We start from the raw sequence: 18,083 nt of genomic DNA on the forward strand, positions 1-18,083 counted from the left end.
CAATGTCATACTGAACTGAACACAACCCCCACTGACATTATACTGAACTAAACAAAACCCCCACTGATGTCATATTGAACAAAACACAACCCCCCCCTGACTTCATACTGAACTAAACACAACCCCACTGACGTCACACTGAACTAAACACAACCCCACTGACTTCAATCAAAACTAAACACAACCACCACTGACATTATTCTGAACTTAACACAACCCCCACTGACGTCACACTGAACTGTGAACAACCCCCACAATGTCATACTGAACTGAACACAACCCCCAATGACATTATACTGAACTAAACAAAACCCCCACTGATGTCATATTGAACAAAACACAACCCCCACTGACATCATACTGAACTAAACCCAATTCCCGCTGATGTCATACTGAACTGAACACAACCCCAGTGACGTCATAATGAACATTACACAACCCCACTGACATCATACTGAACTACACATAACCCCCACTGACATCAAACTGATCTAAACACAACCCCCACTGACATCATACTGAACAAAACACAACCCCCACACTTCATACTGAACTAAACACAACCCTCACTGACATCATACTGAACTACACACAACCCCCCCCCCTGACATCATACTGAACTACACATAACCCCCACTGACATCAAACTGATCTAAACACAACCCCCACTGACATCATACTGAACAAAACATAACCCCCACTGACGTCACACTGAACTAAACACAACCCCACTGACGTCATACTGAACTAACCACAACCCCCACTGGCGTCAGACTGAACTGAACACAACCCCACTGATTTCATACTTGACTAAGCACATCCCCCACTGACGTCATACTGAACTAAACACAACCCCCACTGACGTCAAACTGAACTAAACACAACCCCCACTGACGTCATACTGAACTAACCACAACCCCCAATGGCGTCAGACTGAACTGAACACAACCCCACTGATTTCATACTTGACAAAGCACATCCCCCACTGACGTCATACTGAACTAAACACAACCCCCACTGATGTCATACTGAACTAAACACAACCCCACTGACGTCATACTGAACTAAACACAACCCCCACATACATCAAACTGAACTAAACACAACCCCCACTGACACCATACTGAACTAAACACAACCCCAACTGACTTCATACTGACCTAACACAACCCCCACTGATGTCATACTGAACTAAACACAACCCCCACTGACTTCATACAGAGCTAAACACAACCCCCACTGACGTCAGATTGAACTGAACACAACCCCACTGACATCATACTTGACTAAGCACAACCCCCACAGACGTCATACTGAAAGAAACACAACCCCCACTGACATCATACTGAACTAAACACAACCCCACTGACTTCATACTGAACTAAACACAACACCACTGACGTCTTACTGAACTAAACACAACCCCACTGACTTCCATCTCATCTCAACTCAACACAACCCCCACTGACATCATACTGAACTAAACACAACCCCCACTGACATCATACTGAACTAAACACAACCCTCACTGACTTCATACCGAACGTAACAAAACCACCACATACCTCAAACTGAACTAAACACAACACCTGCTGACATTATACTAAACTCAACACAACCCCCACTGGCGTCATACTGAACTGAACACAACCCCACTGACTTCATACTTAACTAAGCACAACCACCACTGACGTCACACTGAACTAAACACAACCCCCACTGACATCAAACTGAACTAAACACAACCCCACTGACTTCATACTGAACTAAACACAACCCCACTGACGTCACACTGAACTAAACACAACCCCACTGACTTCAATCAAAACTAAACACAACCCCCACTGACGTCATACTGAACTGTGAACAACCCCCACAATGTCATACTGAACTGAACACAACCCCCACTGACATTATACTGAACTAAACAAAACCCCCACTGATGTCATATTGAACAAAACACAACCCCCCCCTGACTTCATACTGAACCTAACACAATCTCATACTGACTTCATAATGAACTAAACACATTCCCCAATGACATCATACTGAACTAAACACAACCCCCACTGATTTCATACTGAACTAAACACAACCCCCACTGACATCATACTGAACTAAACACAACCCTCACTGACTTCATACCGAACGTAACAAAACCACCACATACCTCAAACTAAACTAAACACAACACCTGCTGACATTATACTAAACTCAACACAACCCCCACTGACGTCATATTGAACTAAACACAACCTCCACTAGCGTCATACTGAACTGAACACAACCCCACTGACTTCATACTTAACTAAGCACAACCCCCACTGACGTCACACTGAACTAAACACAACCCCCACTGACATCAAATTGAACTAAACACAACCCCACTGACTTCATACTGAACTAAACGCAACCCCCACTGACATCATACTGAACTACACACAACCCCCCCCCCCTGACTTCATACTGAACTAAACACAACCCCACTGACGTCACACTGAACTAAACACAACCCCACTGACTTCAATCAAAACTAAACACAACCCCCACTGACATCATTCTGAACTTAACACAACCCCCACTGACGTCATACTGAACTGTGAACAACCCCCACAATGTCATACTGAACTGAACACAACCCCCACTGACATTATACTGAACTAAACAAAACCCCCACTGATGTCATATTGAACAGAACACAACCCCCACTGACATCATACTGAACTAAACCCAATTCCCGCTGATGTCATACTGAACTGAACACAACCCCAGTGACGTCATAATGAACATTACACAACCCCACTGACATCATACTGAACTACACATAACCCCCACTGACATCAAACTGATCTAAACACAACCCCCACTGACATCATACTGAACAAAACACAACCCCCACACTTCATACTGAACTAAACACAACCCTCACTGACATCATACTGAACTACACACAACCCCCCCCCTGACATCATACTGAACTACACATAACCCCCACTGACATCAAACTGATCTAAACACAACCCCCACTGACATCATACTGAACAAAACATAACCCCCACTGACGTCACACTGAACTAAACACAACCCCACTGACGTCATACTGAACTAACCACAACCCCCACTGGCGTCAGACTGAACTGAACACAACCCCACTGATTTCATACTTGACTAAGCACATCCCCCACTGACGTCATACTGAACTAAACACAACCCCCACTGACGTCAAACTGAACTAAACACAACCCCCACTGACGTCATACTGAACTAACCACAACCCCCAATGGCGTCAGACTGAACTGAACACAACCCCACTGATTTCATACTTGACAAAGCACATCCCCCACTGACGTCATACTGAACTAAAAACAACCCCCACTGATGTCATACTGAACTAAACACAACCCCACTGACGTCATACTGAACTAAACACAACCCCCACATACATCAAACTGAACTAAACACAACCCCCACTGACACCATACTGAACTAAACACAACCCCAACTGACTTCATACTGACCTAACACAACCCCCACTGATGTCATACTGAACTAAACACAACCCCCACTGACTTCATACAGAGCTAAACACAACCCCCACTGACGTCAGATTGAACTGAACACAACCCCACTGACATCATACTTGACTAAGCACAACCCCCACAGACGTCATACTGAAAGAAACACAACCCCCACTGACATCATACTGAACTAAACACAACCTCACTGACTTCATACTGAACTAAACACAACACCACTGACGTCTTACTGAACTAAACACAACCCCACTGACTTCCATCTCATCTCAACTCAACACAACCCCCACTGACATCATACTGAACTAAACACAACCCCCACTGACATCATACTGAACTAAACACAACCCTCACTGACTTCATACCGAACGTAACAAAACCACCACATACCTCAAACTGAACTAAACACAACACCTGCTGACATTATACTAAACTCAACACAACCCCCACTGGCGTCATACTGAACTGAACACAACCCCACTGACTTCATACTTAACTAAGCACAACCACCACTGACGTCACACTGAACTAAACACAACCCCCACTGACATCAAACTGAACTAAACACAACCCCACTGACTTCATACTGAACTAAACACAACCCCACTGACGTCACACTGAACTAAACACAACCCCACTGACTTCAATCAAAACTAAACACAACCCCCACTGACGTCATACTGAACTGTGAACAACCCCCACAATGTCATACTGAACTGAACACAACCCCCACTGACATTATACTGAACTAAACAAAACCCCCACTGATGTCATATTGAACAAAACACAACCCCCCCCTGACTTCATACTGAACTAAACACAACCCCACTGACGTCACACTGAACTAAACACAACCCCACTGACTTCAATCAAAACTAAACACAACCACCACACTGACGTCATACTGAACTGTGAACAACCCCCACAATGTCATACTGAACTGAACACAACCCCCACTGACATTATACTGAACTAAACAAAACCCCCACTGATGTCATATTGAACAAAACACAACCCCCACTGACATCATACTGAACTAAACCCAATTCCCGCTGATGTCATACTGAACTGAACACAACCCCCAGTGACGTCATAATGAACAATACACAACCCCACTGACATCATACTGAACTACATTACCCCCACTGACATCAAACTGATCTAAACACAACCCCCACACTTCATACTGAACTAAACACAACCCCCACTGACGTCACACTGAACTAAACACAACCCCACTGACGTCATACTGAACTAACCACAACCCCCACTGGCGTCAGACTGAACTGAACACAACCCCACTGATTTCATACTTGACTAAGCACATCCCCCACTGACGTCATACTGAACTAACCACAACCCCCAATGGCGTCAGACTGAACTGAACACAACCCCACTGATTTCATACTTGACAAAGCACATCCCCCACTGACGTCATACTGAACTAAACACAACCCCACTGACGTCATACTGAACTAAACACAACCCCCACATACATCAAACTGAACTAAACACAACCCCCAATGACATCATACTGAACTAAACACAACCCCACTGACTTCATACTGAACTAAACACAACACCACTGACGTCACACTGAACTAAACACAACCCCACTGACTTCAATCAAAACTAAACACAACCCCCACTGACGTCATACTGAACTGTGAACAACCCCCACAATGTCATACTGAACTGAACACAACCCCCACTGACATTATACTGAACTAAACAAAACCCCCACTGATGTCATATTGAACAAAACACAACCCCCCCCTGACTTCATACTGAACCTAACACAATCTCATACTGACTTCATAATGAACTAAACACATTCCCCAATGACATCATACTGAACTAAACACAACCCCCACTGATTTCATACTGAACTAAACACAACCCCCACTGACATCATACTGAACTAAACACAACCCTCACTGACTTCATACCGAACGTAACAAAACCACCACATACCTCAAACTAAACTGAACACAACACCTGCTGACATTATACTAAACTCAACACAACCCCCACTGACGTCATATTGAACTAAACACAACCTCCACTAGCGTCATACTGAACTGAACACAACCCCACTGACTTCATACTTAACTAAGCACAACCCCCACTGACGTCACACTGAACTAAACACAACCCCCACTGACATCAAACTGAACTAAACACAACCCCACTGACTTCATACTGAACTAAACGCAACCCCCACTGACATCATACTGAACTACACACAACCCCCCCCCCCTGACTTCATACTGAACTAAACACAACCCCACTGACGTCACACTGAACTAAACACAACCCCACTGACTTCAATCAAAACTAAACACAACCCCCACTGACATCATTCTGAACTTAACACAACCCCCACTGACGTCATACTGAACTGTGAACAACCCCCACAATGTCATACTGAACTGAACACAACCCCCACTGACATTATACTGAACTAAACAAAACCCCCACTGATGTCATATTGAACAAAACACAACCCCCACCTGACTTCATACTGAACTAAACACAACCCCACTGACGTCACACTGAACTAAACACAACCCCACTGACTTCAATCAAAACTAAACACAACCACCACTGACATTATTCTGAACTTAACACAACCCCCACTGACGTCACACTGAACTGTGAACAACCCCCACAATGTCATACTGAACTGAACACAACCCCCAATGACATTATACTGAACTAAACAAAACCCCCACTGATGTCATATTGAACAGAACACAACCCCCACTGACATCATACTGAACTAAACCCAATTCCCGCTGATGTCATACTGAACTGAACACAACCCCAGTGACGTCATAATGAACATTACACAACCCCACTGACATCATACTGAACTACACATAACCCCCACTGACATCAAACTGATCTAAACACAACCCCCACTGACATCATACTGAACAAAACACAACCCCCACACTTCATACTGAACTAAACACAACCCTCACTGACATCATACTGAACTACACACAACCCCCCCCCTGACATCATACTGAACTACACATAACCCCCACTGACATCAAACTGATCTAAACACAACCCCCACTGACATCATACTGAACAAAACATAACCCCCACTGACGTCACACTGAACTAAACACAACCCCACTGACGTCATACTGAACTAACCACAACCCCCACTGGCGTCAGACTGAACTGAACACAACCCCACTGATTTCATACTTGACTAAGCACATCCCCCACTGACGTCATACTGAACTAAACACAACCCCCACTGACGTCAAACTGAACTAAACACAACCCCCACTGACGTCATACTGAACTAACCACAACCCCCAATGGCGTCAGACTGAACTGAACACAACCCCACTGATTTCATACTTGACAAAGCACATCCCCCACTGACGTCATACTGAACTAAACACAACCCCCACTGATGTCATACTGAACTAAACACAACCCCACTGACGTCATACTGAACTAAACACAACCCCCACATACATCAAACTGAACTAAACACAACCCCCACTGACACCATACTGAACTAAACACAACCCCAACTGACTTCATACTGACCTAACACAACCCCCACTGATGTCATACTGAACTAAACACAACCCCCACTGACTTCATACAGAGCTAAACACAACCCCCACTGACGTCAGATTGAACTGAACACAACCCCACTGACATCATACTTGACTAAGCACAACCCCCACAGACGTCATACTGAAAGAAACACAACCCCCACTGACATCATACTGAACTAAACACAACCTCACTGACTTCATACTGAACTAAACACAACACCACTGACGTCTTACTGAACTAAACACAACCCCACTGACTTCCATCTCATCTCATCTCAACTCAACACAACCCCCACTGACATCATACTGAACTAAACACAACCCCCACTGACATCATACTGAACTAAACACAACCCTCACTGACTTCATACCGAACGTAACAAAACCACCACATACCTCAAACTGAACTAAACACAACACCTGCTGACATTATACTAAACTCAACACAACCCCCACTGGCGTCATACTGAACTGAACACAACCCCACTGACTTCATACTTAACTAAGCACAACCACCACTGACGTCACACTGAACTAAACACAACCCCCACTGACATCAAACTGAACTAAACACAACCCCACTGACTTCATACTGAACTAAACACAACCCCACTGACGTCACACTGAACTAACACACCCCACTGACTTCAATCAAACTAAACACAACCCCCACTGACGTCATACTGAACTGTGAACAACCCCCACAATGTCATACTGAACTGAACACAACCCCCACTGACATTATACTGAACTAAACAAAACCCCCACTGATGTCATATTGAACAAAACACAACCCCCCCCTGACTTCATACTGAACTAAACACAACCCCACTGACGTCACACTGAACTAAACACAACCCCACTGACTTCAATCAAAACTAAACACAACCACCACTGACATCATTCTGAACTTAACACAACCCCCACTGACGTCATACTGAACTGTGAACAACCCCCACAATGTCATACTGAACTGAACACAACCCCCACTGACATTATACTGAACTAAACAAAACCCCCACTGATGTCATATTGAACAAAACACAACCCCCACTGACATCATACTGAACTAAACCCAATTCCCGCTGATGTCATACTGAACTGAACACAACCCCCAGTGACGTCATAATGAACAATACACATCCCCACTGACATCATACTGAACTACATTACCCCCACTGACATCAAACTGATCTAAACACAACCCCCACACTTCATACTGAACTAAACACAACCCCACTGACGTCATACTGAACTAACCACAACCCCCACTGGCGTCAGACTGAACTGAACACAACCCCACTGATTTCATACTTGACTAAGCACATCCCCCACTGACGTCATACTGAACTAACCACAACCCCCAATGGCGTCAGACTGAACTGAACACAACCCCACTGATTTCATACTTGACAAAGCACATCCCCCACTGACGTCATACTGAACTAAACACAACCCCACTGACGTCATACTGAACTAAACACAACCCCCACATACATCAAACTGAACTAAACACAACCCCCACTGACATCATACTGAACTAAACACAACCCCACTGACTTCATACTGAACTAAACACAACACCACTGACGTCTTACTGAACTAAACACAACCCCACTGACTTCCATCTCAACTCAACACAACCCCCACTGACATCATACTGAACTAAACACAACCCCCACTGACATCATACTGAACTAAACACAACCCTCACTGACTTCATACCGAACGTAACAAAACCACCACATACCTCAAACTGAACTAAACACAACACCTGCTGACATTATACTAAACTCAACACAACCCCCACTGGCGTCATACTGAACTGAACACAACCCCACTGACTTCATACTTAACTAAGCACAACCCCCACTGACGTCACACTGAACTAAACACAACCCCCACTGACATCAAACTGAACTAAACACAACCCCACTGACTTCATACTGAACTAAACACAACCCCCACTGACATCATACTGAACTACACACAACCCCCCCCTGACTTCATACTGAACTAAACACAACCCCACTGACGTCACACTGAACTAAACACAACCCCACTGACTTCAATCAAAACTAAACACAACCCCCACTGACGTCATACTGAACTGTGAACAACCCCCACAATGTCATACTGAACTGAACACAACCCCCACTGACATTATACTGAACTAAACAAAACCCCCACTGATGTCATATTGAACAAAACACAACCCCCCCCTGACTTCATACTGAACTAAACACAACCCCACTGACGTCACACTGAACTAAACACAACCCCACTGACTTCAATCAAAACTAAACACAACCACCACTGACATCATTCTGAACTTAACACAACCCCCACTGACGTCAAACTGAACTGTGAACAACCCCCACAATGTCATACTGAACTGAACACAACCCCCACTGACATTATACTGAACTAAACAAAACCCCCACTGATGTCATATTGAACAAAACACAACCCCCACTGACATCATACTGAACTAAACCCAATTCCCGCTGATGTCATACTGAACTAACCACAACCCCCACTGGCGTCAGACTGAACTGAACACAACCCCACTGATTTCATACTTGACTAAGCACATCCCCCACTGACGTCATACTGAACTAACCACAACCCCCAATGGCGTCAGACTGAACTGAAAACAACCCCACTGATTTCATACTTGACAAAGCACATCCCCCACTGACGTCATACTGAACTAAACACAACCCCCACTGATGTCATACTGAACTAAACACAACCCCACTGACGTCATACTGAACTAAACACAACCCCCACATACATCAAACTGAACTAAACACAACCCCCACTGACACCATACTGAACTAAACACAACCCCAACTGACTTCATACTGACCTAACACAACCCCCACTGATGTCATACTGAACTAAACACAACCCCCACTGACTTCATACAGAGCTAAACACAACCCCCACTGACGTCAGATTGAACTGAACACAACCCCACTGACATCATACTTGACTAAGCACAACCCCCACAGACGTCATACTGAAAGAAACACAACCCCCACTGACATCATACTGAACTAAACACAACCCCACTGACTTCATACTGAACTAAACACAACACCACTGACGTCTTACTGAACTAAACACAACCCCACTGACTTCCATCTCAACTCAACACAACCCCCACTGACATCATACTGAACTAAACACAACCCCCACTGACATCATACTGAACTAAACACAACCCTCACTGACTTCATACCGAACGTAACAAAACCACCACATACCTCAAACTGAACTAAACACAACACCTGCTGACATTATACTAAACTCAACACAACCCCCACTGGCGTCATACTGAACTGAACACAACCCCACTGACTTCATACTTATCTAAAGACAACCCCCACTGACGTCACACTGAACTAAACACAACCCCCACTGACATCAAACTGAACTAAACACAACCCCACTGACTTCATACTGAACTAAACGCAACCCCCACTGACATCATACTGAACTACACACAACCCCCCCCTGACTTCATACTGAACTAAACACAACCCCACTGACGTCACACTGAACTAAACACAACCCCACTGACTTCAATCAAAACTAAACACAACCCCCACTGACGTCATACTGAACTGTGAACAACCCCCACAATGTCATACTGAACTGAACACAACCCCCACTGACATTATACTGAACTAAACAAAACCCCCACTGATGTCATATTGAACAAAACACAACCCCCCCCTGACTTCATATTGAACTAAACACAACCCCACTGACGTCACACTGAACTAAACACAACCCCACTGACTTCAATCAAAACTAAACACAACCACCACTGACATCATTCTGAACTTAACACAACCCCCACTGACGTCATACTGAACTGTGAACAACCCCCACAATGTCATACTGAACTGAACACAACCCCCACTGACATTATACTGAACTAAACAAAACCCCCACTGATGTCATATTGAACAAAACACAACCCCCACTGACATCATACTGAACTAAACCCAATTCCCGCTGATGTCATACTGAACTGAACACAACCCCCAGTGACGTCATAATGAACAATACACAACCCCACTGACATCATACTGAACTACATTACCCCCACTGACATCAAACTGATCTAAACACAACCCCCACACTTCATACTGAACTAAACACAACCCCCACTGACGTCACACTGAACTAAACACAACCCCACTGACGTCATACTGAACTAACCACAACCCCCACTGGCGTCAGACTGAACTGAACACAACCCCACTGATTTCATACTTGACTAAGCACATCCCCCACTGACGTCATACTGAACTAACCACAACCCCCAATGGCGTCAGACTGAACTGAACACAACCCCACTGATTTCATACTTGACAAAGCACATCCCCCACTGACGTCATACTGAACTAAACACAACCCCCACTGATGTCATACTGAACTAAACACAACCCCACTGACGTCATACTGAACTAAACACAACCCCCACATACATCAAACTGAACTAAACACAACCCCCACTGACATCATACTGAACTAAACACAACCCCACTGACTTCATACTGAACTAAACACAACACCACTGACGTCTTACTGAACTAAACACAACCCCACTGACTTCCATCTCAACTCAACACAACCCCCACTGACATCATACTGAACTAAACACAACCCCCACTGACATCATACTGAACTAAACACAACCCTCACTGACTTCATACCGAACGTAACAAAACCACCACATACCTCAAACTGAACTAAACACAACACCTGCTGACATTATACTAAACTCAACACAACCCCCACTGGCGTCATACTGAACTGAACACAACCCCACTGACTTCATACTTAACTAAGCACAACCCCCACTGACGTCACACTGAACTAAACACAACCCCCACTGACATCAAACTGAAGTAAACACAACCCCACTGACTTCATACTGAACTAAACACAACCCCCACTGACATCATACTGAACTACACACAACCCCCCCCTGACTTCATACTGAACTAAACACAACCCCACTGACGTCACACTGAACTAAACACAACCCCACTGACTTCATAATGAACTAAACACATTCCCCACTGACATCATACTGAACTAAACACAACCCCCACTGATTTCATACTGAACTAAACACAAGTCTCACTGACGTCATACTGAACTAAACACAACCCCACTGACGTAATACTGAACTAAACACAACCCCCACTGACTTCATACTGAACTAAACACAAGTCTCACTGACGTCATACTGAACTAAACACAACCCCACTGACGTAATACTGAACTAAACACAACCCCCACTGACATCATACCGAACTAACCACAACCCCCACTGGCGTCAAACTGAACTGAACACAACCCCCACTGACGTCATACTGAACTAAATACAACCCTCACTGACGTCATACTGAACTAAACACAACCCCCCCATACATCAAACGGAACTAAACACAACCCCCACTGACACCATACTGAACTAAACACAACCCCCACTGACTTCATACTGAACTAAACACAGCCCCACTGACTTCGTACTGAACTAAACACCATCCCCACTGACGTCATACTGAACTAAACACAATCCCGAATAACGTCACACAGAACTGAACACAACCCCCACTTATGTCATACTGAACTAAACACAACCCCACCGACGTCTTACTGAACTAAGCATGACCAAAATGATTTCGTACTGAACTAAACACAACCCCCACTGACTTCATGCTGAACTAAACACAACCCCCACTGACGTCATACTGAACTGAACACAACCCCCACTGACATCAATCAAAACTAAACACAACTCCACTGACTTCAATCAAAACTAAACACAACCCCCACTGACATCATACTGAACTAAACACAACCCCACTTACGTCACACTGAACTAAACACAACTCCACTGACTTCAATCAAAACTAAACACAACCCCCACTGACATCATACTGAACTGAACACAACCCCCACTGATGTCATACTGAACTAAACACAACCCCACCGACGTCTTACTGAACTAAGCATGACCAAAATGATTTCGTACTGAACTAAACACAACCCCCACTGACGTCATACTGAACTGAACACAACCCCCACTGACATCAATCAAAACTAAACACAACTCCACTGACTTCAATCAAAACTAAACACAACCCCCACTGACATCATACTGAACTGAACACAACCCCCACTGATGTCATACTGAACAAAACACAACCCCCACTGACATCATACTTAACTAAGCACAACCCCCGCTGACGTCATACTGAACTAAACACACCCCCACACTTCATACTGAACTGAACACAACCACAACTGACCTTATACTGAACTAAACACAACCCCACTGACATCAAACTGAACTAAACACAACCCCTGCTGACGTCATACTGAACTAAACACCATCCCCACTGCTGTCATACTGAACAAAACACAACCGCCACTGACGTCAAACTGAACTAAACACAACCCCCACTGACGTCATACTGAACTAAGCACAACCCCTGCTGACGTCATACTGAACTAAACACAACCCCCACACTTCATACTGAACTAAACACAACCCTCCCTGACCTCATACTTAACTAAGCACAACCCCCACTGACGTCATACTGAACTAAACACAACCCCCACACTTCATACTGAACTAAACACAACCCTCCCTGACCTCATACTTAACTAAGCACAACCCCCACTGACGTCATACTGAACTAAACACAACCGCCACTGACGTCAAACTGAACTAAACACAACCCCCACTGACGTCATACTGAACAAAACACAACCCCAAATGACTTCATACTGAACTAAACACAACCCCCACACTTCATACTGAACTAAACACAACCCTCCCTGACCTCATACTTAACTAAGCACAACCCCCACTGACGTCATACTGAACTAAACACAACCGCCACTGACGTCAAACTGAACTAAACACAACCCCCACTGACGTCATACTGAACAAAACACACTCCCACCGACGTCTTACTGAACTAAACACAACCCCACTGACTTCATACTGAACTAAACACAACCCCCACTGACTTCATACTGAACTAAACACAACCCCCACTGACTTCATACTGAACTAAACACAACCCCCACTGACTTCATACTGAACTAAACACAACCCCCACTGACTTCATACTGAACTAAACACAACCCCCACTGACTTCATACTGAACTAAACACAACCCCACCGACGTCTTACTGAACTAAACACAACCCCCACTGACTTCATACTGAACTGAAAACAACCACCAATGCCTTCATACTGACCTAATCACAAACCCCATTGACGTCAGACTGAACTAAACACAACCCCCACTGACATCATACTGAACCTAACACAGCCCCCCCTGACTTTATACTGAACTAAACACAAACCCACTGACATCGTACTGAAATTAACATAACCCCCACTGACTTCATACTGAACTGAACACAACCCCACTGACGTCATACTTGACTAAGCACAACCCCACTGACGTCATACTGAACTAATCACAACCCCACTGACGTCATACTGAACTGAACAAAACCCGACTGACGTTAATAGTGAACTAAACACAATCCCACTGACTTCGTACTGAACTTAACACGACCCTCACTGACTTCATACTGATCTTAACACAACACCCACTGATGTCATACTGAACTGAACACAACCCCCACTGACTTCATACTGAACTGAACACAACCCCCTCATACTGAACTGAACAAAACCCCCACATACTTCATACTGATCTTAACACAACACCCACTGATGTCATACTGAACTGAACAGAACCGCCACATACTTCATACTGATCTTAACACAACACCCACTGATGTCATACTGAACTGAACACAACCCCCACTGACGTCATACTGAACTAAACACAACCCCCACTGACTTCATACTGAATTTAACACAACCCCCACTGACTTCATACTGAATTTAGCACAACCCCCACTGACGTCATACTGAACTAAACACAACCCCACTGACTTCATACTGAACTAAACACAACCTCACTGACATCATACTGAACTGAACACAACCCCCACTGACGTCATACTGAATTAAACACAACCCCACTGACTTCATACTGAACTAAACACAACCTCACTGACATCATACTGAACTAAACACAACCCCCACTGACATCACACTGAACTAAACACAACCCCCACTGACATCATACCGAATTAAATCAACCCCCAATGATAAAACACAGCATACACAAATTTCATTTGGTTCAGAAAAATTAACCACACAATCATTCACTCAAACAAACACACGCATACCTTCCTGGGGCACACTGGTGTTCCTGGCATTGTCTCGTTCCTCTGCGGTCTCATTGGACACGGATGTGCCGCTCTTGGTCCTCCGCAGGACACTGAATGCACGGTTCAACCGCCTGAAGGAGCGGCTCCTGACCGAGGTGCGGTCATAGTTTCGGACTGAGGGGACAGAGAGACAGGGGCACACTTTACAGAGCAGCTCTGTTCTGACTGAACATGCCTGGACAAGTCTCTGAGACTGCCTCACCACAGCCAATCAGATGCCTGAGATCTCTCGTTCTGTCTGCCTCTAAAAAAGCCATAACAACAGCTTGAACACATTTGTTTTAGAGAATCCAATCAAAATCCTTCATGAATTCCCCAAACACTCATTTGTTTGTCATTATGTCAAAGCTGAGGAACAGGATGGAGGGGGCCTATAAACTCTGCAGGGGTGATGAGCTTCGTAAACTGCAGCAGTCATGTTTCATGTCATCAATAGATAAAACTTGGTGCAGTATAAATACAGCAGTCTGACCCTACTATAGTCTACTGAGATTCTGACAGGGAGTGTGGCTCTACCAGAGCGGAGCAGGCTGCAGTGGAGTGTGAGCCCCAGCCTGGCTCCCCTGAAAGCGGGGCAGTGAGCCTCTGCAGCGCCCCTCGCTCTGCGGGCCTGGAGAGATGCAAAGGCCTCATGACAGCTACATTATTCTTTAAAAGCACCCAGCTCTTCTGGAGATGACAGCTTGTTCAGCAGCAGTGGCTCTGCATGGCGGTGGGTGCTCTGCTCGGCGGCCCGGGCCAAAAGTGCTGTTGCAGCATTATTTGGTGTCCCCACCGGCAGCACGTTCACATTGAGAAGGGGATGTGAGTGAGTACAACAGGTGTGAGTGGCTCCAGGGTTCACCGGTGGATGAGTGGAGGGTGAGGGCCTATCACGTCATTCAGTATTAATGGAACTGGGCTGTGTGAAATTCTCATTCCACCCACTCTCACTTCCTCTCTTTACATTCTTTCTCTCTCTCTCTCGCTCGCTCGCTTGCTCTGTCTGTCTGTCTGTCTGTCTGTCTGTCTGTCTGTCTGTCTGTCTGTCTGTCTGTCTGTCTGTCTGTCTGTCTGTCTGTCTGTCTGTCTGTCTGTCTGTCTGTCTGTCTGTCTGTCTGTCTGTCTCTCTCTCTGTCTCTCTGTCTGTCTGTCTCTCTCTCTGTCTCTCTCTCTGTCTGTCTCTCTCTCTACCGCTGTCTCTCTGTCTCTCTGTCTCTCTACCGCTGTCTCTCTGTCTCTCTACCGCTGTCTCTCTGTCTCTCTGTCTCTCTGTCGCTGTCTCTCTGTCTCTCTACCGCTGTCTCTCTGTCTCTCTACCGCTGTCTCTCTACCGCTGTCTCTCTACCGCTGTCTCTCTGTCTCTCTACCGCTGTCTCTCTGTCTCTCTACCGCTGTCTCTCTCTGTGATGAAAGATTAGTGAAGAAGCAATGCTACAAAAGCTAATTTAAGAATAGGATTTCTGTCAAAAATCTTGAAGTAGTGCAGATACTGTGTTTCATTGAGCATGGGTTCTGGGATGTTTACCTGTGTGGGTATGATGTAAAATGTATGTTTGAATAGTGTTTACTGATGGTATCGATGTGAGTGAGGGACTATGAAACTGTGACTACAAAGCCTCCGCTGGCTCCCTGCTTTCTATTGCATTTCAATCAGTCACACTGACAAACAGTTCAATACGCACAAGCACGCACGCATTTACACACACACACACACACATACACACACACACACACTGCTTTATAGATCAGAGAAAGGTTACTTGTTGCAGAACTACACAATCACAAACACATCCGTACGTACGCACACTCACAATCACTCTTTTTGGTACTGCTGCGGGCTGCCAGGCTGGTGGTGCTGCCTGATTGGCTGTTGTCCTCCATACTGGGGTCAAAGGCAGGGTTGACGAGGCCGGGATCGTCTGATAGGAGGGCGACGGCAGCAGAGGTGGGGCCATCGCCGGGCAGGGTGGCAACGGTGAGTTCTGACGTGCTGTCAGTGCAGTCACCCTCCTGGGAACGCCGCTTCCTGTCTGCAGACAGGCCATAGTGAGACGCACCTTTACACCTGCAAATCCACACAGGGAGAGAAGGACGGTCAGTCAGGGGGACACACCATAGGCCCAGCTGGATGAGGTGATGCATCAACAACAACATTCCAGCAAGAGAATATGGGATACTGGGACAGTGAGGTGTGTGGAACCTGTGATGGATAGAACCATTATTCTGCTCTCAATGACTCATCACTAATTACCATGTGTCATAAATGATGTTCCGCTGAACACACAACAGCCACTGAATCACGGAGCAGAATGGAGATAGCCATCGGTCAACAATGGCTGACAACATGTCAACACTGTCTGAATTCTCCTGTACCCTCGGTGGATCAGTAGTGTCAACGGTTAACAACACTGTCCAGTTAGAGACAATATGGACAGGGATTAAAGCAGAGGGATAAAGGTTAAAGGTCACCACCATCTCAGGAGCAGTAGTTAAAGTGTTGTGATCTCCAACCCATCACCCTCTGGCTGTGTCCATCTCCTCACTTCAACTTCCTGATCCAAGCTGCCCTGAGGCGACATCTATCTAACCTCACGACTGAGGTCATCATCTTGATAAGTGATTC

General features: G+C 45.3%; 1 protein-coding gene across 4 annotated transcripts in view; it reads right to left on the bottom strand.

Moving 5' to 3' along the window:
* The window catches only part of LOC139541310 (E3 ubiquitin-protein ligase LNX-like), a 112,947-nt gene that overhangs the window by 38,949 nt on the left and 55,915 nt on the right, over positions 1 to 18,083 (bottom strand). For 3 of the 4 annotated variants that reach the window (XM_071345819.1, XM_071345818.1, XM_071345821.1), the window contains 2 exons: positions 17,266 to 17,525; positions 15,437 to 15,592 (listed from right to left, as the gene is read on the bottom strand). In XM_071345819.1, the coding sequence (XP_071201920.1) occupies positions 15,437 to 15,592; positions 17,266 to 17,525 (416 nt within the window). The remainder of the gene's footprint in view (positions 1 to 15,436; positions 15,593 to 17,265; positions 17,526 to 18,083) is intronic. The other variant, XM_071345820.1, reaches the window with a different exon arrangement.

This window comes from Salvelinus alpinus, chromosome 16 (assembly GCF_045679555.1).
Source record: "Salvelinus alpinus chromosome 16, SLU_Salpinus.1, whole genome shotgun sequence".
Lineage (NCBI taxonomy): Eukaryota > Metazoa > Chordata > Actinopteri > Salmoniformes > Salmonidae > Salvelinus > Salvelinus alpinus.